The sequence below is a fragment of the Solanum lycopersicum genome, chromosome 9 (genome assembly GCF_036512215.1).
Source record: "Solanum lycopersicum chromosome 9, SLM_r2.1".
Classification (NCBI taxonomy): domain Eukaryota; kingdom Viridiplantae; phylum Streptophyta; class Magnoliopsida; order Solanales; family Solanaceae; genus Solanum; species Solanum lycopersicum.
In genome coordinates, this window is record NC_090808.1 from 59,481,445 (window position 1) to 59,507,588 (window position 26,144).

A 26,144-nucleotide genomic window follows, 5' to 3' on the forward strand; every position below is an offset into this window, starting at 1 on the left:
TTTGAACTAATTATTGATCTACTCATTTGCCCAACATATTTTATCTAATTCATTTGAATCGATCAAATTTTATTTGCCAAATTTGATTCATTCAAAAAAATCTTATCAAAATATTTTCATAAAAAACTAAATAGCTATAATTTTTTAAAAAATATTAGATACTTAAAATTAAAGGGGATAAATAAATCAATTAAAACATAGCAATAATTAGACGGTGGAGTCTTTTTAACCGATATTTTAGTCCGATTCATATGAGCTCAAATAACTTAGACATGTCAATAACTTGTTTATATATTACCTTAATCCATCTTAACCCACTCAACCACGCTTATTTGTCACTTCTAAGTACGTAACATAGACATACTTCTCTTGAGTTCATTTCAAAATATAGTATCTGCTTTAAAATCTTATTAGTTTTGAATCGTATCAAAAAATCTCGTAGGACAAGCCATTCCCCTCAAAAGCAATTTCATCTACGAGACTCAAACACCCAAAGTAAAAATTAACTTCTATTTAAGAATAAAAAGATCATCTTCCTACCTTAAATCTTTGGTGATTGTGAGTTACCTGCTTCAGTAACCATCCCAGTTAATATATTTATTTAATTTCTACATACCAAAACAACGTATGATTAGCAACTTTCCAATTAGTATACTGGAGGCTTATCTTTCTTGAAACCTAAACTAGGTGCCTGAGATATAGATGCTCTTTAGATGTATTGGATTATTGGTATGGTAAATAAATAATTCACACTTTTTTTGCCCAAAAAACGTATAATTATCATAGCATTAGCAACTTATACCAACAAAGTATTCATGACATGGAAACATGAAAATAGAGTGCATAATCTGCTACAACCGTCAAATTATTGTATTATATAAAAATTATGTGCAAACCAAGATTTTTACTATAAAAATATGAAAAGGTGAGCACATGACAATTAACATACATAAAAAAATATTTTTAATCACTTATCAACACTGATATTTCATCGATCATAGCCTTACTCTGTTCCCAGAGTGAGCCCAAGAGCAGCTTCAATTTCTCACCTATCATCTACAACTATATTTTTCAACATGTCATCATATGATTCAATATAGATTATCAGGATTGGTCATTCCTCTATTTCACAAGAAATAAAAGCATATGCTGTTTTGCTATCAATAGCACCTGGATTAAGCTAAACTACCAAATTGTGAGGATAGAAAACAGCAAGAGTTAATATTTCAATTTAAGATATCAGCTCCTACATATGTCCTTAACCACATCTTACAGTAGATACACGAAATTACAACAAGCCTCTACTTTGAACAATAAATTTAAAAGAAAATATTACTATTTCGCGTTTACCTTTCCTAGAAAATTTTCCAATCACCACCTAGATCTCATATTTGATATTGCCTTGACATTCCCATAGTTCTGATGGACTGAGCAAACAAAAATTTAATGCCCAATACTTGCACCCCTGAATGATGAATGTCGACTGCAAAGAACCTGCAGTCATTTTTAATTAGACTATAACCATCTGCCTCTCAACTCAATCCCTCGATGCGGGGAGAGACAAAATCCCTATATTGTCACTCTTTCAACTTTGGCAAATCAGAATTTGAGAAGAAAAATAAGCCTGAATGATGAATGACGACTACAAAGAACCTGCAATCATTTTTAACTAGACTAAAACCTCCTCCTCCGTCTCTCAACTCAACCCTCAATGGTGAAAAAGAGAAGATGTATTGGGGAACAAACAGCAGCAAATCCCTTACTGCCTTTTCCAGACATTTCTAAAAGTTCCACTGTGACGATTTGCCCAGTCAGAGTATACAGGTAAACCTGCGACTTTATCTATCTCATCCAACAAGGTATCCTCTGTAAGAATGCCCTCTATGTTGCGCTTTGCCTGTCCATAAGATGTTTTGTAAGTCAGTAATAGTTGGAAAAGCTGTAAATGAAGGATGATGCTGCTATATGACAAACCTCCTCGTAGACACTGATATCATCTGGGTTTGATTTGTCTGTTTGGATCTGCACAAAACTCCAAGCATCTTCATGAGAGTTCCAGGAACACTCAATTATTCTACCCGAGTACAACAATAAATCAGTTGCATCTGCAGGAGAAAGTACCAATCAGACCAAATATAGTTTGAAGAAAACTTAGGTGGCAGCCATTAATCTAAGCAACAAACTCTGCTAAGCATTTCCTAATAGAATTCAAGGGATAAATCTTCATATTCTTACTGCCAGCTGGAACAAACGGGCAGAGATCTTTTTACCACTGGAAACTCCTCGGAGATTGAGTTCAGAGGAAGGAGAAAAAGAGAAGATAATCAGACCTTTAAACATCACTCTGCAACCCTCAATTAGTTTCTTGTTTCCGTGTTCTTGCAGATAAAGCAAACTACTACCATCAACTCCCACCTGCCAATGCCAACTTGTTAATCAGATTACCTGGTACTTAAGTTATTTACGACCATTACGTGATATTATCTCCTTTTTTTTTTAAAGACTTGATGTTATCTCCTACTGTTAATGTGCAGACAGAAAAAGGCTCAAGCATATATACACTTACTATATACAACAGATTGTGAACTAAAGATGACAGAAAATATAACCACCTCAAATAGAAAATCAACAGTATTTGTTCCAGGATATTTCCATTTCAAACGCCCATCATGATCCCGGGGCTCATAAGTTGCATTCCAGGCCTGTATTGTAAACTATCAGGAGCCAGAATCCAAATATGCAAAGTTGTAAGAAATTTGATGTACAAAATAATATATAAGCTTCGGAATGTACCGACCACAACAAAGTGAGTTGCTGGTCCCAACAACTTTACATTATAACCAAAAACACACACACACAGACACCTAAAGAGGGGGCAACAAGCATGTAAGTAAAGGTAATTACAGCAAGGAGCATGTAACTGAGGGTAATTACACTTAATTTTGATGGACAAAATTAGTACTGTCAAATAAGACCTATGAGAGTGAATCACTTGAGTGCATTTGCAGAAGAAATCATTCCATCCTATTTCTCTTCAAAATATCACTCTTACTATTTCTGTCCCTTTTTCTTTAGATCCGCGTCTTAACAGGTTCCTGTTCCTTCTTTAGATCTTGATTCTCATTTTGTTTCTCTATTCATTATTCCATTCGAAACCACAAACGGTTCCCTTTTTCTTTTCTTTGCTATCTTAAAATTTTCATATAATCGAGATTCAGCTTCTTTGTATAAAAGTCAAAGTTCTGCATTCCAGCTTCTGTCTTTGAAAAATTGTTTTAAGTAGCACCCTAGCTGAATTAACTTCACACACACACACACAGAGCAGTTCTAATGTGCTGAATTTCTGTCAATGAAAGTTCTTGATCCCCAATGTTATTACTAACTCCATTCAGTTCATTAAATTGAATTATATTAGCTAAAGTAACAGAAAGCTGCTGCTAAACAGATCTTCCCAGGCCAAATGACGAGCTTGATCTATCAAATTCCAGCCTAATGTCCCTTAGTCTCTCACTGTCCTCATTCTTGGACGAATGACCAATTAAAGAGCTCACTAGCACAATTCTAAAAGTACTGATATCTAAATACAAAGAAAGCTGGAATACTATGGACACTTCTGATAAGGTTGTGCCAATATTTCTTTTGAGTTATATCTATAAGATGTTGATAAGACAAACTTGATCGTCAATATTAAACAGACACAAGTAGATCCCACAGAACCTGAAATATAAGCCCATCAGCTGAATGTGGACGACTAGGCGTTATATCTTTTATGAGCGTAGAAGCTGCAGATAGCAAATAGAAATCCTTCCTCCTCACCTGACATCCACAAACAATCATCAATCCAGAAAGGATCATAAACTTACAGAAATTAGAGAGCCTTATTTGAGATCATACATACTTCAAATTGCTCCAGGCCATAGTGGTGGTACGGATTTATGCACGTGGACAAAAAATCACGTTCAAAGTTTCGGGGACGGATCACCTCTTCTTCAATTAGCCTTAATCTATGATGGAAAGGTAGCTGCAAAAGTATTTGGATGCAGAAATCATAAAATAAGCAATTTTTCAGGAAGACCCATTCAAATTAAAATTATAATATATGTCAGTGCTGAATGTCAAAAGAAAATGGTAAGGAGCTCGCCACAGAAGGCAAATCTGTACACAATGAAGGAAAGATGAAAATACATATCTAATTTCATAAAACTACTCCAGTAAACCTGCATACTAGAATGATTGACTGCAGAAGTCTGAGGATTGATGATCCTCATGACATTCACAAAAAAGACAAATTAAACCTAAGAAGCAATTATTATTCTACACTATTTTGGAAATGTTAATTGTGGTCACAGTACCATCCAAATCTGGATCTCATCCTTGAATGAAAAGGTAAGCAAAATATAAATCACAACAAGTTAATTCAAGTCATTTTGTCTGATAAATATGTAAGCCAAGACATACCTCTGTAACAGAGGATTCATTAAATGCCATCATATCATAGATGAGGTAAATAGTCCTCTTCACTTGTGTCTCAGTCTCAGTCTCAGTAATCAATTCACCATCAAGTAACGTGCAGCAATGAGTAATGTCAGCTCTACCCTACAGGAAACTCGTAAATCTTCTACAGCAGAAAAAGACTGAAATCGTAAAGCTGCAGAATCAGAATTCCTCATGATGGAGTACAAGAGGTCCTTTATGGACAGACTACCTCATAGATATGTTTGCGAGGAAATCGCAACTGGACCTTCCTGAAATAGAACTGTGGATCAATCAAATAACAATCCTCCTTGTCTATTAGCATCATGCATCGTGGCACCCCAGCACTCCAAGTGACATGGTAGAGTTGCTGACTAAGAAGATGCAATTTGCCCCTACAATTTGAAGAGAAGCAACAAAGTTCCAGAAAACGAAATTAAGAGATGAGTGAATACTGTTTGACACAGATCCAAAATTATGCTTTCAGTATCCTGGAAATTTTAAATTATCTACTTCAGACATAAATGTACATTAATCTCTTAATAAGAAATAATGTTATTGTTAAAGAATAACAAAAGTCCCACATCGGTGGTTAATGAGATGGGTGGACTCCTTATAAGGCTTGGGCAATTCTCCTCCCTTTGAGCTAGCTTTTGGGGTGTGAATTACGCCTAATACCTAGTTAGCTTTTGGGGTGTGAGTTAGGCCTAAGACCTAATTTCACAGTTAACATGCTCAAAAGGCAAAAAACTATAACACTAAGACATCTTCTATTTGCCACTTAAATATATTATGAGAACAAAGGACCAAAAATGAAAAATAATTTTTAATGCCTCTACCCCACAAAGGTGGGGTAAGGTTTTCGTACTTTTCACCCTCCCTAGACCCCACTTGTGGCATTACACTAGGTTTGGTGTTTGTTGTAACAGTGCTCAAAATATCCCTTTCCCAGTGCAATTAGAAGAAAAAAAACCTGGCCTATGCTTCAACATTATATAAAGCATGCACATTGTTTGAATAGGCACATGCAGCTGAAATTACTAACCAATCCTCCCAACACTTACTGATAGCTGTAGATCAATCTTCCAGTTAATGAGAAAACTTTCCAGATCTTTTGCACAGCATTCAATTTTGATACTTCAAGAGATGCTTTAGAATTCATAATAATGACACTCTATAAAAGGCTGCTCTTTGCTTGAAGATGATATTCAATCAGAAAGGAAAAGGTCATAAAATCCTAAAGTTTGTCATGTAACTTTTTGGAGTACAATTTTTGGCAAGCTGCTGTAAAATATTGCCTAAATATTGTAGAACTCATGTATAAGAGACATGTTCCTTCAAAATTAGTCTCATGTAAAAGAATATCCAAATAAGAAGAATTTATAGTCAACCTGTTGAGAGAGACCGGGTGTGATCCTGGAATTTGGGTATTTCTCGTCGCCTAAGGATCATGCACAAAAAAATAATAATAAACATTAAATCAAGCGCAAATCAACCATCTAAAGCAAACAGGATAACATTTGGACAGTGCAAAGCAAGAACGTGACTATCATTCAGGAAGTGTCACTACAACAAAAATAGTTTTTAGCGGCAACAAATATGCAGTTATACACATTAACAAAGAGTGGTAAAACCTTTACCGGCATTAGTTATTTGCCATCTAAGTTGCTCGGGCTTTTCACTTTTGGTGCCGCACCCGTGTCGACAAGACAAGGGTGTGGCTGTGGGTGAGGGATCCGTGTCCGATTGGGTCAACAGATTTTACGTACTTTGGCCAAAATCGATGGGGAAAGTTTGGACATTAATTTGGACAATCATAATGATTCCTATAATCAATATAAAAGTAAATGGAAGGAAATGGAATGCCTTATATAGAAATTTCTATGTCATTCCTTTTCCTTTAATCTCCTTCCAAGATTATGTTCAAGTTTTCCCAATAATATCTCATAATTTAGGTTTTATAATTCTATTTTAGATATTTTAATTAGTTTTAGGAGAATCCCCGCACCCTTTCCATACATGGATCCATATCCCCGAACCTTAAAAATTAGATGAAGGATCCGACCTCTAGATCTGCACCCGTATCGGACACTGACGCACCCGAGCAACTTAGATTGCATCCAATGTCACTATAGGTTCTAGGGACATTTACAAAGAGTGTTAATTGCCTCTAAAAATATACCTTCAATGGCAATTAAGCTATTGTCATTAATTAATTATCGCTGATGATCATTTTTTATGTAGTGTGTACGCAATTTGTTTCATCTAGGACTTGGGATAAATATGTGGAAGAAAGTTCAAATCAAAATAGATGCCACACATGTAAATTTTCCATGAGTACGAGTGAACAAGAGCTTTCCAATTCATATAAGATATAGTTAAATAAATTAAAATAGAGATGACGTGCCGTGAAAAATGAACTTTTGAATAAGAGAGAAATTCCAGGTGCTATGAGGCAGGGGCAAGGCTACATGGAGCGAACCCGAATCCCCTTCGTCGAAAAATTACAGGTATATGCATGGTTAAATTCTGGTTTTACGTATATCTATTAAACTGAACCCCCTCAACACTAAAGGAAAGGATAGAGCAGTGTTAAGGGGGCTCATTATCTACCTGAAAGGTCTATGTTCGATCCTCGTTGTGTGCATTATTGTTTTCTTCTTTTTTTGCTTTGAGTAAGGCTGAGATGGGCTTAAGTTTTTTTTGCTTTGAATGAGGCTGACATGGACTTAAGTTCTGGGCTCAGATTCCTACGACGTTGTATTCTTTTTGTTTTTAACTACTTTTCTTTTTATGCTATTTCTTTTTTCTTATTTTGTTTTTGTTTAAATTTATTAGCCATATTCCTTGTAATTTTCTTCTTATTTATATTGCTCGTTTTGTTTCTACATAGCTCTCTTTCCACGTACTAAGTTGAAGAAACGATGAATTATTATTAAATTCTAAATTGAGTTAGAAAAATTGTTTATGTAAAATGAAGTGAATTAAATTTAATCGAACAAGGAAATATTAAAGTCGTGAATATTTTTTAACAATACCTATTTAATTGAATTTTTTTTCTTTAATTTTATAGTATTTCTTCCTATTCTTTTTTCAATTTTATTCTAAAGAGATGGAAACTAAATTAATCTCACTTGATTTATTGATCATTTTTTCTTTTTTACAAATGACTAACCGTAAGGCTCCTGATCCGGTTACTCGACATAGGCACGGTGGCGGCAAAGGGTTGGCATGAATGACTTTGTCAAGGGCCAAAGTACGGGTGGAATCAATCATGTATAATGTGGCCGAAGTGTTGGCATGTCTTAGTGGTGTCAAACAATGTTGGTAAGGCAGTGTCATGACATGGCATGGACGTTAGCAAGGCAAAAACCATGGCATGGCATGGACACTGACCGACATTGGTTGTGGGCAGGTTTGGCATGGAAAAACACATGATCTGGTCAAGTGCGGGAAAATCGAGCTAAGCTATATTAAAGCATAGACAAATGTGAACAAAACGTAGCAAGAAAACAATGAATGGCACGAGTGAATTTAAAGTTAGCACGTCCAAGGCAAAGGCAGGCCTTGCTGGTGCACATGCATGGAAAATGGGCGGATGGATACAGGTGGACTTTGATGAGACAATGACTATACAATGTTAAACATTGTATTGGAGCCAAAATTATGAAGGGAAAATGCAACAAAGGGCCGAAATCCAGACAGCTAAGGTCACATGCCAAGCATATGCGGCGGTTACCTTTTTGTTACCGTTTGTATCAGGATTCATTGTAACTTGTAATAGCTTTTTGAATTCGAAATTTGAATGTTTCTTATCAGTTGGAGATGTCAACCGAAGTTTAATTTAGTGGGTTGATTGCTTGACAAGTGTTAGACATGTGTCACGACACTATACATTGTAAGACACAAGGCTGCCACATGGTCTATAAATGGACAGCCTTGGTGTTGGACGTTTTGGGACAGAAAAAGGAGAGTGAAAGAGGGAAGAATTAAGTTTGGAATTTCACTCAGACACTTAGAGGCAACGTCAGGGTTATAAAAAGGTGTCAAAGGCAGCAATCGACTTGTGATTGTGCCTAAGTCGAAGTCGAAGTTGGGATAGACTTGTTATCCTAGCGAGTGAGTCCTTTGTATTTATTTTGATTATTAATATAAAGGTTGGGTTTGCACGTATATCTTGTGTGCATTTTAATGTTAAGCTTCGAAAAATAATCTAAGGTAGAAAGAAAGAAAAACGTCATTGAACGTTAGGCAGATTAGGCTGCGAAAGGGCTGAGTTAAGTGGGACTTGACTGACACACATTGGGCTAACCTCTTGCACTAAATTTAGGTGAAGTAGTCTGCCCGTGTGACACTAACCTAGTAAATTGAATTAAAAAATGATGACACCATTTATTTATCTTCTAAATATGCATTATAACTAGTAATTAAATCCTTACCCCTTTTTTAAAAAATCTTGGTGGTTTTTATGGTAACATATGATTGAAAGGACAATAATTCAGTTTTTCTATAAAAAAAAAAAGATTAAAAAATACTGTAGAACACTACAAAACCAACAACCAAAACAGAGCACAAGATTTTTTTAAAAAAAAAACTCAATGGAGCAGGGTAAAAGTACATAGAACCTAAACTCGACATCGATAAGATAAGTTAAATTTAGTGGGTTAAGAATAATATTATCCTGTTCTGTCTCACTCGTTTTTCATCATGTGATTTTTACATATTACTACTATATACCTTGAATCCCTTCGCGAAGATCTTGGATCCGCCACTTATATGAGGGCATAGAGAATGATGTGCAAAAGACTAAGCTAAACTTCATCTTGCTGCTTTATTTTGGTATAATCAGTTCTACTCTAATGACACTTTCTATCATTGATGTCCTTAATTGTAATAGGAGCATTATAGAGTTCCAGTTGTAACTAAGTACTGCTTTTGGATATAGTACACCATTACTATTCTCAAAAAATGAACTTTTTAATAACTGGAACCTGTACATGCAAATTAAGCACTAGATAGCAGAAGTTCCTCATTCTCTGAACCTCAGCGAATGGGATACATTCACCCCTAAAATCTGCATCTGACACAGCACCTGTTGTTGAAAGATTCCCCTGCAATAACGAGGTTCTGGCATTTTCAATAAAGATGGGGGAAGAAAACAACTGTGGGTTTCCCTTGTCATCAAAAAAGAAGGGAAGAAAACAATAGGTACATAATACATAAATCCTGATTGTTGAGCAAATACTGCATGAGGTTCTGGCATTTTCAATAAAGATGGGGGAAGAAAACAACTGCCCCTTGTCATCAAAAAAAAAGGGAAGAAAACAATAAATACATAATAAATAAATCCTGATTATTGAGCAAATACTGCATACTGTTTAATAGGCAGACTATATTCTTAACCAGATCAAATTAAAAGAGTATTATCAGCTGAACAATGAAAAACCAATTCAAGTCATACAATCATCGATACAAGGTGAATGATCAGATAAAGCATTTTCTTCCTTCCAAGGAAAAAAATAACAAAAGTTTATACAAAATGAAACCATGATTTTTTCAATAAGCATCAGCTTTACAATAATTTATTACAAACTTTAGGTTTCTACTAAATCCAACAAATTTTCTTAGGAATCCTATTAGTATCCCTTCTTCATCAATACCACCACCTACGAGTACTTCTCCTTCATCTCCTCCACCAACCTCTCTTGAGTTATCATCGTCACAAGTTCTTCACATCAGTTCCAGATGAACCATGCACTGAATCAGATCCTGTGTCTGTAGTAGGCTCGTCTTCTCCTATTCCTATACTTGTCCTACAGAAAGGCTTTCGCTCCACTCTTAATCCTAATCCCAATTATGTTAGTTTGAGGTGTTATCGTCTATAATCATTATGTTTTTGTCTCATCTTTGTCTTCTAGTCTCCTCCAGCATAAAGACAAAGCCCGTGATTGAGGAGATATTTGCTTTACACTCTAGTAGTACTTGGGAACTTATTCCTCAAACTTCAAGTAAATCTACTATAAAGTTGGTCGCACGGTGACATTGGTCAACTTTAGGCGTGTCAAGTGGCCGAAGGTTATAATCAAATTTTGTGTGCTTTTATAAACTTTACACATTTTCTCTTGGCTAAAATTTCATTGTTCTGGTTGTTTGTCATTTGGCCTCTTTATCAGTTGGACATCGAGATTGTTTTTTTCCATGGCAAATACATGAAGTATATACGAACCGACCACCTAGTTTGTTGCTCAGGGGAGTCTAGTGGTCTTATAGGACAATTGTGATGGTCCCTATCATGGGTTTAAACAATCTTCTTGAGCGTGGTTAAGTAAGTCTAGCACATTTATTCAAGAGTTGGGGATGACTAGCAATAAGGTTGATCTTTTACTATCATATTGACATATCAGGTACATTTATTTGGGAGTTTACGTTTATAGATGTCCTTGTTTTCCATTCCAGCTGGGTCATCAAGAGGTAGGATAGCATCAAGAGGAACTTCCTATGGCATGGTTATAAAGTTAGGGAAGGCTACCATTTGGTAAAGTGGAACTCAATCATCTGTGCAAAAAAAGGGGGTGGCCTGGGTATCAGAAACCTGAAGATTCAAAGTAAAGCTCTTAAGAATGAAGTGGATGTGGTAGTTCACCAAAGAAAACCACATACAGTGGGGAAGAGTGATTATAAGTCAAATATGAACAAGAGGATAGATGGATGATGAAGGAGGTGACTCCTTGTGGAGTCAGCCTATGGAGGTCTACTAGATCCCTCTGGAGTGAGTTGAAAACTCAATGAAGAACCGAAGTGGCAAATGGAAACAGAACCGGATTTTGAAAGGATAATTAGCATGACGTTGATATCCTGGAACTGGTTTTTCTAGATATCTTCAAGCTAGTCCTTCACCAATAAAAAACTATAGCTGACATGTGGACATCAGACAGGTGGAGCTTGAATTTTAGAAGACATTTCAATGATTAGAAGGTTCAAAGAGTGGCTGAATTCTCCAGCGAACTTGATTAATTTCCTGGGGTTCAAGCTAGTGAAGATCTTTTGTGGTGCCAGGGTAACTTCAAAGACAATTTTAAGGTCAATGCTGCCTACAAAATTATAAACAATCCAACCACCAGATAATAAACTGGTCATGGAAGGAAATTGGAGGATAGAAGTTCTCCATAAGGTGTACCAATTTTTGTAGCAAAGCAGGCCATTTTAACCATGGACAACTTGATGAGTAGAGGTATGACACTGTGCTCAAGATGCTTATCGTGTAAAATACAGTTGAGACAGCCATCCATCTATTTCTACATTGTCCATACACAGCTCATTTTTGGAGAATCGACCTAAACCTTAAGGAGTCGTTTGGTTTGAATACAAGTTATGTTAGATTAGTTATGACGGGCTAGGATAAGTTATAATGGGATTAGTATGTTCAGATTATTTCTTATTCATTGTTTGATTTGTTGTATTCAAAATAATATGCATTGCATAAATTCTAAGAATAAGTTGTTTGTTGTGTTCACGCAGTCCCTTACAGGTCTACAGATTAGTTACATTTGTAACAAGCTTGGTAATCAACTGGAATGGACCAACTTGAGGGGAAGTGTTGAGAATATTAATTATATCAACTGGGAAAATATTGTTTAGTCCTAATTATAGTCTTAATTCTTTCCTAGTTTAGAATAGGTGTGTATACTGTTAAAACACCCACTATCTTGGGACAATAATCAGGACATACATTCTTCATATCTTCCTTCCAAGCCATATTTCTTACAGCCTTAAACAAAAAACTGGGAAGCATAGAGTTCATGTTTCTGCAAAACATGGCAGATATGGAGTGAAAGACAAATAGTGATGCTTGTTTTGCTGTGAACAACTTCATGTAGTATTTGAAGACAAAGTGCAATCTTTCATCAATTCAAAATAGTGCACTAAGTGCTCCACTGTTGAACCTATGAGAATTTTCAAATATCAATGCAGCAAGTGTTCACCAAATAATCTCAAAAGAACTACTTACAGAAGGAGCAACAACTTCATTATCTTGATCAGAGTCCCTCTTCCATTCGGGAGTTTCGGGACAAACAAGAAGCTCAGGCTTTGATTGAAAATAGAAGTCATACAACGCTTCAACATACATCTGTCTATAAATTCCAGGAGGGCGTGCTTGGGCAAACGTTGCTAGTGCCTGAAGAAAAGACACAAATTTTCAAGATTATTTTGAAATCTTAAGAAGAGAAAATTTGGTGTAAAATAAATAAGATTACTAACCTCACTAACACTAACTGACTGATTACGTACAAGAAAATGTACAATCATATAGCCTGTTCGGTTGTGACCATGAGTGCAGTGGACAACAACATACTTACTTGCTTGAGATTCTTGAGATGTCAATTGCACAACCTGCAATCAATATAAGTTCTGAAGATGAAAATCTCGGAAAAGTAAAAGGTATTTATCACACTGACATATGCACCCTTTCCAGATATGCAGAGCATGACAAAAGATAGATGGCATGCATGTGAAAGCAGAAAGGAAAATTACCTCAGAAATAAATCTATCTACGGACTCAGCATCAGGTACAGAGTCCTGTCCCGGGCACCGAATCTGGATAAACACATAGCATAAAAACTGCCAATTAACCATGAGATCGAATAGGATATATAGAACTGTTCTTTCTTACCTTAACATGTCTAATACCGTGACTAGTCCAATCTGATTCTGGGTAGTAACGGTCAGTGTTTGTCAAATCAACCACCAGTCCTATCTGCAATGAGTGTTAGTAACGACAGACATGTAAGACAGCTTAGCTGATAATCAATATATGGGAGAAACACTGAAAATCCAACTAGTAAGAAGATTAGCTGTGAACAAGATTAAGAGATGATGACACAAAGAAAATCTCATATGAATGCACATTCCTTTTTTTCTTCTAACCGAAAAATCCCCACATACCAGTGGCACACAGTTCATAAAAACAGTGGATAATAGGCATGCCTCTACACTTATCCACTTAAATAACATGCTTTTGCCAGTGGAAGGGTTTGAACTTGTGATATGCTCCTAACCCACACATCACGTGCTGCAAATGTAGACATACATTCTTATATAAGACTTCAACAGAATATTCTAGCTTCAGTGCTTCACTACCAGAACTAACAAATAAATAGGCAGGAGTCTCAGCAGCCAACATATTTGAGCCATATCTATCTGAATGACAATAGTGAACACATATCTACTTGTCCTATAAACTCAGAGATGTAAGGTCCTCCAAAATCTTTTGGTCGTATAAAAATGCACAGGTCCCCGCAGATAACTTCCTTTCAATTTCTTTCTTTTGAAAATACTTTCTTTCACTTTTCACTTATACAACAGCCAACTCCCTTTATGAACAAAACTATAAAACTCACAAGACTTGACTCAAACTACTGGATCCAGAGAAAGGTCTGGATCCAGCAAAAGGTTTTTCTTTTATCTTATCGATAATTCTGTTTAATGATTATTACTTAACTGTCAATAGATATGTCAAATGACTACTGTCAATCCCAATGAACATAGTGAGTTGGCAAAAAAGCATATGACCTCCCCTCCCCTCCTGCCCCAAAAATATTAAAAAAAAAAAAAAAGCTAAACATAGTGAACAGTTTGAATTTCTCATGAATTAACCAACTCAGAAACAAAAGGTGACTAATTACGTATGACTAAACAAAGGCAATAAAAGGGAAACATTAGAAGAGCGTAAGAAATAAGAAAGAGACGGAAGAGAGAACAATTTTGCAATGACTCATCAGACGATAATTAAGGAGACAATTGGTGCAGAAAGATATCAGTTATCCAATAAATCAGCACAGATAGTATCAAGACAATTATCACCAAGTTAACCTTATTTGTAAGCATCAAGGGTGGGAGGAAGAGATGAACCAAATAGTAAATGTGAAGCAGAAGAAAATCTTGTCACCACACCACTTACTTCTCTCCCTAAACTTCTTTGCTGGTCGATTACTTCTTTTGGGGTGTAACTTTCTCCAGGAGGGATGTTCTTGTTGAATGACTCACTTAGAGGCACTTTTGACGGGATAATAAGACCTATATTATCACCATATGGAGGGCAATATAACCAACCTGTAAAAAACACTCTTATCAGGATAACGTCAAGGAAAGATTTATGTGAATGGAAAAGATGTTTCTCTTCTAAAGTAAAAAATAAGCAAATGCAACCATTCATGGAATCACTTATGCACATCAAGACATCCAGCTTAGCACACAGTAATAAGTTATTGGACATGCATGCTGGTGGAAACAATCAGATGACTGAAGATAAAATTGAAGAACCTAGTACACCCCTTCAGGTCTGAGAACCAAAACAGCTTGCATAAAAAGACATGGAAGGAAAAAGGGACGAGGTTATCAGATGGGTATTTAGTTTTTGCCCGCCAATAGTGGAACATCTTTCATTTACAACTACAAAGAAAGTAAAACTATATCTAATCGTAAATATTAGATGGTCATAAGTTATCATGTTGTTTACAACTGCAGGTAACCATTAAACCTGGAAAGAAAGTAAAATAACCTCAATGATACTTTATTTAATAACCATGGTGACGGACTAGCTTATGCAACCCGACTAATTCCACAGCCCACGGGTACCTGCTACGTCTCACAAATATAGGTACAAGGTAACTCCGTCCACCAAGGTCTGGACAAATGGAAGAAATAACTAGTCTTTTAATGTCCTCTAGGAGTTGACCCTGAAACCTCATGATTTTCAACCCACTTTATTAATCACTAGGGCACACCCTTTGGGTGATTCAGCTATACTGCCAAACTATAATATAAAATCTTTTTACATGTTAATGAAATAAACTACATTATAAAACCTTTTACGTTATCACTGTACCCACTCAAACTTTTGAAGCTACATAATTACCTATCAGTAACAGGTTACTCAGAGAAGCAAATTTAAGGTGGAGGAGTTAAGACACAAACTAAACGTGATCAGAAGTAAACGAATGGATAATGTCTTTAGTTCTCGAAGCAAAGAGCTTTTTCAGTAAATATTTCATTAATCACAAGGCCAAAATTGATCATATACAATAAGTATACCAAAAAGTAAAGAACCTACAAAATATATATGGTCTCTAAAACACACCCAATTCTCTATACAACCCGGAAATATATGGATGCACCAAAATAAATAAGGGAATGGAGATACTCCTTAACCACCAAAACCTAGATTCTAACCCTTAAAAGCCCCTCTTGTTTCTCTCTCTCTCTCTAAGCGATCCACATCAACGCCATAGGAACAACATTCCATGGCCTGCACTTCCTTCTGCATCTTCCAGCTTCCCAGCAAAACAACACGTCTTTCACATATCTTGGCATTGTCCAAAACATACCAACCAGCTAAACATATTCCATAACAGCGCGAAGCTGCAATGTAGAAGAAGATGGTATAGATATTCACTCGTCTCCTTGAACAAGTAACATCAGTTAATACAAACTACTTTTCTTCTCCTAATGTTCAAGCCTAACAGTTAACCATGTGAAAAAGCACACCTTCCTCAGCACCTTAGAAATCCAAATGGACTTCACAAGAAAAACCTCATGCACCTTCACCTCCCAATCCGGGAAATCTCTCTTAATCCTCAAATCCCAGAACATTTCTTCCCCTTTTTTCCTCCTTATATACTACACTACCGCCTCCATGTCCTTTCCTCTTTGACAAGAACCTTAAAAATGCTTGGAAACTCCTATTTTAGCAACATGTGTCCACATCATTTATTTCCCCAAAAAGGCATAAACTAATTCGTCTCATGTCCCCTCACTGAAAGAAATGTTACGATAAGAACACACTTATCCCTCCATGATATTCCTCCACGCATAAGACCCAAAAGCCGATGTGGAAATCATTAGTTCTCCAACCCCCTTCCATCATCCCATATTTATTTGGACCTTGACCCTAAATCGCCACAACTATTTCAAAAACAGAACTTCATTAAAAGCCCTCTCCTTAAAATTCGGAAGTCCACCCCAAATCTCCACCATCATTTTCAAACAAAACTTCGTCAAAAGCCCTCAATTGTTTTACTACCAGCCCTTAGGAGTTGTCACGATCTCTCACTGTACCAAACAACACCTCCTTGCCTCATTCGCCGAATCCCAAAAAAAAATATTACTATGAAGTTTGTTCAATTTTTCAGAAACAGTGGTGTAGGCATGGAACAAAGACATAAAATAAGTGATGATGATTGATAAAGTATTCTTTTTTTATGACCATGGTGTCCGAGAGCGTTTTCCCGCACCTCGACTAATTCCTCGGGATACCTACCAACTCTCACCAGCAACTGATACCAGGTAACTCTGTCCACAAAGCCAGGACAGAAGGGAAAAATCACCTAGTGTTTTTATCTCCGTTGAGTTTTGAACATGAGACCTCAGGGTTCTCAACCTCTTCACTGGCTACTAGGTCACACTCTAGGGTGCCTCGACAAAGTGTTCTTAATAAGCACTTTTTTTTCGCCTTTGGGAAAATACATATTCTATCAAGCTACAAGCCTCTTCTCTCTAAAGTACCAAATTCTGACATTAATGTACTTATTCAAGGCCCCTAAGGGTAAACCCGAAGAAATAGTACAAGGAGCCTCTATCGCCAATGCAAAACATAAGCGAGTAAATCAATGTTGTCCACCTCACCAACGGTAATTGGTCTCAAATTTTTTGAGATTAATTTAAGGCCCATATCCATTGCAACCAAATTAAACTTCGAGTAGAAATTCCATTTGATCCCATCTACATCACAAAAACTAGGGTGTCATCCGCAAACAAAATGCGAGAAATAGTTTAAGAACACACCACCTCAAACCGCAGCATTGAACCCCTTAAGGTGCCCTCCCAAAACAACTATATTCATCATCCTACTCAAAGCCTTCATCACCAAAATAAAGAGCATAGGTTATATAGCATCCCTTTGCCTTAACCCCTCAAACGGATAAAACAACATGAGGTACCATTCACCCTCACTGAATTAACGCACTAAGATACAAAAAATTGTCCACTTTCTCCATTTCTCCCTAAAGCTCATCTTCTGCATAATGAAATCAAGGAACTACCTCCTTACATAGTCATAAGCCTTTTCAACATCTAGCTTAGGGTGTTCATCTGAATTGACCATCTTTATATATCAACAGAAGCTAAATAGAGCTTAAGTGCTCAACTTTGACGCAATGGATGGATCATATGAAAAGGCGATATTCCATCCCCATTATGCTCGTGGGCTCTAGATGCTAAATTACCGAAGTGCCATAAAATGCACTTCCGAAACATGAAGTACTTGGAATACAAGACTTGAATTCCACAACCTAACTTTTCAAATGCTTGGCAATCATGCGAAAAGTCATATATTTTTTAACTTTTTTCCAAGTTAAACATTTTGCTTTATTCATATCATTAATGAAACAACATTACTTATAAAAAAGAGAGCGCATGGGAACCTTACCCTTCCTATAACTAATGAGAGTTCGAAAACCCCAACACTATATCATTCACAAAGACATTCTAGTTCCTAACAAAACCACATACTCAAGCAACTTAAGTGGGATCAAATTGAATCTTTGTTGCTTTCTTTTGTCGCACCCAAAATGATACCATCTCCAACCTATCTAATTGCAACAGACCCCTTACTGACCTTAGCATTCCTAAATATGTTCTGAAAATCAAATTTTTTATGCATCCAGCTTAGAAAGGCTAAAATGTTTGCCACCTTAATAGCTTCCCAATAACAATGTTGTACTATGACCCCTCTCTCCACCATTATCTCCTTAATCTTGTCCACCAAGTCTAGCAACCTTTATGGTGTCTGAGATTCTTCATTTGTTGCCTTCACCAATAGCTCTCAGATAGCCTCTCAATGATTTTTTGTATGCCCTGATCAACACAATGTTGTAAACCAGCCAACACAACTCTCTCTTCAACCCAATTACTTGTACCAATTCCTAGGAAGAGTGTATAGGCCATGATGAACAACCATTGTAGTCCCTGATGACTCCACCTGCTCCACAATTTCCATCAATGCAGCTACCATCACTATTAACCTTAACAAACAATTGTTGTGGCTTAGCCCACTACACCAACCTGTACATTCTAGTCTTTCCATTGGAGAACCACTAAGACTTTTTATGCTTTCCCATCTTGTATCTAAATTTAGTTCCTCAAATATATGCTTAGTCAACTGAGACAGAGTAAAGGAGATCAGTGTAATTGATATGTTATGTGAAGGGGTCTCAACTCCATACTTCTTTGCACATCTCGACTCCACAGCTCCCATATGATTAGTGGAGGTGTGAATTTTGTAATGAAGGCTGAAATTGTATTAACAAGCTAGTAACTCCATCATTTCTGCATAATTTGTATAAGGTGTGTATTCTGACAAGTGACGACAAATCTCAAAAGTTGAACTAAACGTATGCCCCACAACATTGATCATTTCTCCTTAACAAAATAAGAGCTTAGTTGTTTCCCTCACCTCTTAGTTACTACATCAATAGCACCTTGCCTCCCACCCACCACCCACCCCCGTTATTACCACAACTAAATAGTTTTTATTTAGTTGGAATCTTGCCATATACTGTCGTCCATGCCAAACATGCCATTTTTTAAAAAGCACATCCTTGTGCCAAATGCAATTGTCAATGTTGGATAGATCATTCTTCTATCTCATCATGTGCCAAACCTCATTCAATTTAATGTGTCCGGGCCTGATACCATATGGTGGGTGACTGATCAAAGGCCCAAATATGCTCTAATTGTCAAACCAAAATGAGATATATCCTTAACCAACGAACAAGTGTAAATGTTGCTCCACCTTGTACCTAGTCTTGCAAATGGCTCCTCCAACTCTGGGATGCATCACTAGCCAATTGTTTAATCAGATGATGAGGCCACCTGAAGTATTTGGACTTCAAAAAATCACCCATAAGGACCTTCTTGTTTTAAGGTTCCACCAGACCATAGCAAAGGAAACCTATTAGACATCCCTTAACCTTCTGAAATTTACTCCACATTCTGAAATATCATATCTTGGCCCAAGAGGCCCAATGATGTTTATCTTTCCCTTCAATGGACCCCCAAAAGAAATTATTCAAATTTTCTCCATTTATGCAGGAACCTGCTCTGGTGGATGTAGAGGCTAGCAAGTGCACAGGCACTACCAACAACATATGCCTAATCAAGATTGCCCTACCACCAAGATACATGAGCATAGATTGCCAACCCCTAACTTACCCTGTAATCTTGCTAATCAGGACACTAGAGTAAGATATTTGTTACCTACCAACATATAGAGGGAAGCCTAGATACAATTAAGGCAACTCATTATGTTGCATGACAGTTAGCCTAGCATTTCTCCCACACTTCTTGGTGAGATCAATGAAGGCACCACAAAGCAGCTTGTAGCCTTGTTTATTATCTGATTAGAATTTAGAGGTGGACTCATATAGCTCCAGGGTCTTCATGATTAGCTTTATTGTTCCAAATTTACCACTAACAAACAAAATCATATCATTTGCAAAGGAGAGGTGGGATACTAAAGGTCCTTTCATATGCATTAAAAAGGAAGCAAAACCTTTCTTAGTCAGCAATTTATTCAGCATAGAGAAGAGCAACTAAAAACTTATCACAAAAAGGGAAGGAGGACCTGGATCACCCTATCTTAGTCCATTAGTAGACTTAAGAAGCCATGCCTCGGAGCATTTACAATGATAGAATACCAGTTGCATGAGATTTGTCTCGACACCATTTGTACCCATGCTTCTAAAAAAACCAATCTTCTCATTACTTGGCTGAAAGCTTAACACCATTTGTACCCATGCTTCTGAAAAACCCAATCCCCTCATTACTTGGCTCAAAAAGGGCCAAGTCACTCTATCATAGACCTTGGCCATTTCAAACTTCATCACTGAATTCCCACCTTTTTGCTCCCTATCAAAGTCGTCGATAATCTCTTGGGCAAACAAAATGTTTCCGAAATTTGTCTAACATTTACAAAGTCCAAACCGATTCACAGAAATGATCTTAGGCAAGACCAGAGCCAATGTAGTATAAAGGATCTTGGAGAAAATCTTACTAGAAACATTACATAAGCTAATAGGCCGCAAGTCAGATAATTGTTGAGGGAACTTAACCTTTGGCAACGTACAAGATATGTATGTAAGAACCTAGGAATGTTGGCACCCGAGAAGAAAGCAGTCACAGCACTATGTATGGCCAACACTTCTGATAGAACAAAGCATTTAACCCATCTGGTCCTGCTGCACTTGTTGGATCAATATCAATCTCACTAGCTTTTGGTTCCTCCTTAGTTGGTTTTGCCATGAGCATAGCATTATCTTCATCAGATTCTCTGGCTTGTATATACTCGATGCAAGTCAGGTTTCCAGATTTTGAGTCAATATTAGAAGTTCTCTACAAGTAATCAATTGCAGCCTTTGCAACTTCCTCTCCCCCTTCTCTGCATTGCCCCTCCTCATCCTGAATCTTTGGAATACAGAGTTTTCTTCTTTTTCCTATAATACTTCTGAGCATCTCTCAACCACTGAGCCTTAGCCTTACTACTGCACCCTGTATATTGAGTAACTGTACACATTTTGTCTTTGCCTTACTGAGTTCAGCCCTCTGACTACGCGATTTAGAGAGAATCAAGGCTTCCTATAGGTCAACAATCAACTTGAAAGTTATATTGGCGAAGATTAATTAAGTTATATGCCCTAACAATATAAAGACTAGTTGTAAACTGTTACCTAATTTTTTTTCTAGTTATCTATACTTTCTCTAGTTCCTTTCAAGCAACCTGATTGCAATAATAAACCTGCAATTGGCCGACAGACTGATGGTACACAGTGAGTAAAATTGCCAAAACTAATCAAAGGCAAATGTGAACTAGTACTGTGAACTGAAGTTAAGAGCAAGGAAGTAAACCTTTAGGTAGGCTATAACGGTCGAAAAACTTGCGAGGTCCGTTGCGAGATCGCCAAAAATCCCCAGGTGACGAAGAGACGTGCACTGTATCTTCGCCAACCTGCTTCCTTTTCTTCAACTCTTCACCTTCTACTTCCATCTGATGAATGAAACACCTATCACGGAGACGGAGTATGTAAAAATCTCCGGCAAACCGTCGCCGTCAAGGACGAACAAATGCAGACCTTGCTGGGTTTACTGCAAGTTTGCACACGAGGGAAAGGAGGAAATTGAATTTAACTTTTGGAGTAATTGTTAGTTCTTGGATTTGTTTGCCTTTTTCTCCTTTCCTTTTTTTTTTTTTTCAAATTCTTATCCTAGTTTCGTGTTCCGCCTTCTAAGATATTGTGTACGCTTTTTTAATACTACCTACCACTCCGCCTATAGAAATTGGTCATTCAAAATCAAACCCAAAAATTTGGGGTGGAAGAATGAATATCTTTTTATTTTTATTTTAATTAGAAGTATTGAATTTGAGCATTTTTAGGTAAATAGTTATTTTTATTTGAGTGCAGGATTAGAAATCAAAAAGGGGGAGGAAATAGTCACTAAAATCATTGAGAGGATATCTGGATTGGCTTAAAAGTCGGTTAAATCTATTTTTGATTTCTAGAAGGTTTTGGCAAATATAAAAAAATAAATGAAAAATGACTTAAAATAAGTTGAAAAGTGTTTGAAGTCAAATATCAAAAATAGATTCTCCATACTTTCTATTTTTTGAAAAGTCATTTCAGTTTGATTTTTTATTTTTGATTTAAAAGTCATTTCAATTTGATTTTTTATTTTTGACGTTAAAACTACTTTTTATAAGTCAATCTAATTAAAAGTAGGTTTGACCAATTTTTATTTGGAAAAATATATTTGGCAAGACAACTTTTTGTCATGACTTGACACGAGCAACAAATTTTAGGTTTTTTCGTAATTTAGCTGAAAAATTATGGGTGATTGGATAAGTTCATTTATTTCTTATACCCAAATTACCCTCAAGTAAAACCACTAATATTTAAAAGTAAAATCACTTCTAAAAAATCTAATTTATAATAATTATTTTTCAGTTCACACTGCCCAAGAGGTGGCTGACAATACTTGAGGTCACGTGAAAAGAGTTCAATCCCAGAAAAACCACTAATATTTAAAAGTAAAATCACTTCTGAAAAATCTAATTTATAATAATTATTTTTCAGTTCACACTGCCCAAGAGGTGACCGGCAATACTTAAGGTCACATGAAAAGAGTTGGATCCCAGAAAAACCACTAATATTTAAAAGTAAAATCACTTGTGAAAAATCTAATTTATAATAATTGCTAGTCAACTGAACCGCGCTTCGTGCGGTATTAGTATTTCAAAAATTAAATTGAAATAAATAATATTTTACTTAAACCCACAATTTTTTCTTTTACATATCAACAAATGATACCAAAAAATAAAATAAAATCATTAAAATAATGTGAAACGCCATAAAAATAATCAAAAGAAAAGATAATTATTTTTTAAAATTAGATTTCCCTCGTAAAAAAATAAATAACATTATTTATTTTTTAAAATCTATGTCCGAACACCTACTTAAAAGATACAAAGATGTTGAAATTTTAAATGGACTATGCAAATTTAAAATCACATCTCAAATGAAAAAAATTGTAAAACTAATATTTCGAATCTACTTTATTCATTACGTTTATTCTTCCCCTTTTTTTCTATCACGTCAATTTTTCATTAAATCTTATTTTGACACTATGTGCCCATAAAAAATACCATTACATGTTATTTAAAATCTATATTAAAAAACAATCAAAATGAGTAATGATCTAATGAAAAACTCAAAAGGAAAAAGGAAATATTAGCAAATAATTGACACTGTAATAACCATTAAAAATTATAGAATTTCAATATATTTTCAAATGTTTTTTTCCACACAGGTTTTGGGCTTTTAAATACAAGGGGTGTTTGTATTGAATTGTTTTGAGTAGCTCATAGACTTTAAAAATTAGGAAAACTGTAATTAAAGTAAATTAAATATTGATGCATAATTTTATTTTAGCTTTATTATTATTATTATTATTATTATTACTACTACTACTACTATATTATATAATAACAATAGTGTATATTATTATTGAAAAACACTTAAAAAAACAAACAAATTTTGTAAAATTACTTTTTGCAATTCTTATTAAGTTATAATAATATATCTCTAGGAATAAAAGAAACATAAGGAAAATGAATAAAATAAAATAAAAGAAAGAAAGGAAAATAAATTATTTAAGAAATAATATAAATAATATTAATAATGAGATTATGGGGAGGAAGTAAAAGAACTTAATAGCACTAGTGATTATACGAATATATATAGTTATATTTGCTATTTTATAAAATTTAATGTAAAATTATCAATCTTTAAAAATTAGAAAAAGTGTAATTAAAAAAATATCAATATCAATGCTAGACTAAGAAGGGTGTTGTTGTTATAAAATCAAGCTCATAAGAATAAAATCATAAAGAGAAGAAGACAAGAGAGGTAGATAGAAGAAGGGGAATTTTAATGTTATAAAATCAAGCTCATAAGAATATAATCATAAAGAGAAGAAGACAAGAGAGGTAGATAGAAGAAGGAGAATTTTCTTCTTATTCAAGTGTATGCAAGTTTCATCTGTATGTCATACAATAGTGAATGAAAATCCTATTTATAGAGGGAGAAATTACTCCAAATGTCACCATATTAAGTATCATAATATATAGATACATTCTTATCCAAAACGGTTCATGAATCTAGTGAATATGGATGGTTGTTCATGTACCAACCTTATGGACTATCCACTCATTCAATGAATTTATAACAGTTATTCTATTTTTTATTTTAGATATTATTACACACATACATATATATAAATTCATATAAATTAATAACAAAGTAATTTAAGAAAATAATATAAATGACATTAATAATGAAATAAAGGGAAGAAAGTAGAAAGAGTTAATAGCACTAATGGCCAAAATTATTATCATTTATTATTCAAATTTTTCATATTCTTCATTGAAAATTAAAACTCATCCATATATTGACATATGAAATCATTTATATTCGCTTTTACTATTTCTTCATCTTTATGTAGTGTTTGAGTTACATAATTTGTTCAGTTTCTATACAAATGATATTTGAGCTCTCTTATATATTTATTATTTCTATTTTTAATGTATTTCTTTTACGAACTACTAATTTTTTATGTATTTAATATGATTTTTTGTGTTTTTCCTATCCAGAGGATATCAAAAAGATGTTTTTGAAGTAATTCTACTTTTTTGAATATTCGATAAGTTTTTAGATATTCCTGAAGAGATCATAAAAACATTAAATATTGGTTTTGAATGATCTCAAATATCTCATAAATTATTAGATATTTATAAAGATTAAAATCTCAAATATCCTATAACTTTGGAATACTCACAGAGAAATCTTAACAATATCAATATTATTTTTGTTGAAAGATATCTCGAATATCTCATAAATTTTTTGGATATTCATAAAAAAAATGAAAAAGATTTAAAAACATAGAATAAACAATTTTGTAACTATAATATTTATTAATATTTTTTATTTCTTCAAATAAATATAAAAGAAAGGGTCATAATTGGAACAAAAGGAAGATAACACTAAAAGTCAGACATGACACCTCCCTTTGACCAAAATTGACATTTATTTATTTTATCTGCTTTTTTCCGTAATTTATTCTTTAAATAATTAAAAAGATATACAAATTTAAATTTTCTCTTTCTTCATTATTACTACATAAGATCCCTTTCTTTCCTTCTTTATTTTCCATTATTTTTTCTCTTGCCAAAATAATTTTGCTTTTAATTCCCTCATTTTAGGTTTTTTTCTTATCAAATTCAAATTTTCACAAAATAGCTATACACTTATAGTTTCTCTTTCCTCATTAATATTATACTAATTATATCTTTCCAAAATTATTTCTTTAACTTCTTTATTAATTTTAAAAACATTTACAAATATAATTGTAATTAAACTATAACAAACATAATTGTTATTTATACATGCATAAATAAATAAAATTGGATACAGGTCCGATTAAATTTATCTTTTTTTCTCTGTTTTTTATTTCAATTTTTTTCAATTTTTCATAATCAATTATTTTAAGAACTCTTAAACTTATAGAAGTGTAATTGTTATTATATACAAAATAAATAAAATAAGAAGTCATATTTATCTCCTTTTTTTTATATTTTTTTTGCATTTTTTTTTTTAAAAAACATTTTTATAACTCACACCACTACATTTATAAATGACAATCTTCTAATTCTATTAATAAAATATTCATAATTATCTTATTTTCCATATTTATAATTTTATTATTTAATTTTGCATGTCTTAAAATATGGGAGAAAAAATTATTTACTTATTTATTTTCAAAAAATAGAAAAAAAATATTTATTCAACTCAATTAACTTTTAACTTCCCATCATAATTGTCTTCTTTATTATAGATTTTAATGTATATGCCTGTATTCATCCCCCTTCAATTTTTATAATTCTTAATTAATTTTATTAATGTAGAATAAAGTAACAATACAATAAAAGATGGGAGATGAAAAGACAAAAATTAACTCATATATATGTTTCACTATCAAACTATGTATATATGAATTATTCTTTTTAT

General features: G+C 34.5%; 1 protein-coding gene across 5 annotated transcripts; it reads right to left on the reverse strand.

Annotated features, from left to right (window-relative positions):
- Positions 1–1,152: 1,152 nt before the first annotated feature.
- LOC101259365 (uncharacterized) lies at positions 1,153–21,877 on the reverse strand. Of its 5 annotated transcripts, none has more exons than XM_069289268.1 (16): positions 21,433–21,877; positions 14,432–14,583; positions 13,145–13,228; positions 13,006–13,068; positions 12,733–12,864; positions 12,482–12,649; positions 9,471–9,584; positions 5,865–5,914; positions 4,706–4,868; positions 4,459–4,596; positions 3,899–4,021; positions 3,718–3,816; positions 2,613–2,702; positions 2,331–2,415; positions 1,975–2,105; positions 1,153–1,897 (listed from the first exon to the last, which is right to left on the reverse strand). In XM_069289268.1, the coding sequence occupies exons 1-16, from the start codon at positions 21,569–21,571 to the stop codon at positions 1,760–1,762; spliced, it is 1,869 nt and encodes a 622-aa protein (XP_069145369.1). In that variant the 5' UTR covers positions 21,572–21,877; the 3' UTR covers positions 1,153–1,759. The 5 variants fall into 5 exon arrangements, with proteins under 5 accessions (XP_069145369.1, XP_010326362.1, XP_069145370.1 ...); XM_010328060.4 differs by having other exon boundaries at positions 9,465–9,584; XM_069289269.1 differs by lacking the exon at positions 9,471–9,584.
- Positions 21,878–26,144: the final 4,267 nt, after the last annotated feature.

Bases quoted from the DNA above. Each gene is read 5' to 3' on its own strand.
- LOC101259365 (XM_010328060.4), bottom strand. From the start codon at position 21,571: ATGGAAGTAGAAGGTGAAGAGTTGAAGAAAAGGAAGCAGGTTGGCGAA. The intron at 5,915-9,464 runs GTTCCAGTTATT...CATGATCCTTAG, and splicing joins TGCTTAATTTGCATGTACAG to GCGACGAGAAATACCCAAAT. The intron at 1,898-1,974 runs GTTTGTCATATA...TCTTATGGACAG, and splicing joins ATATCAGTGTCTACGAGGAG to GCAAAGCGCAACATAGAGGG.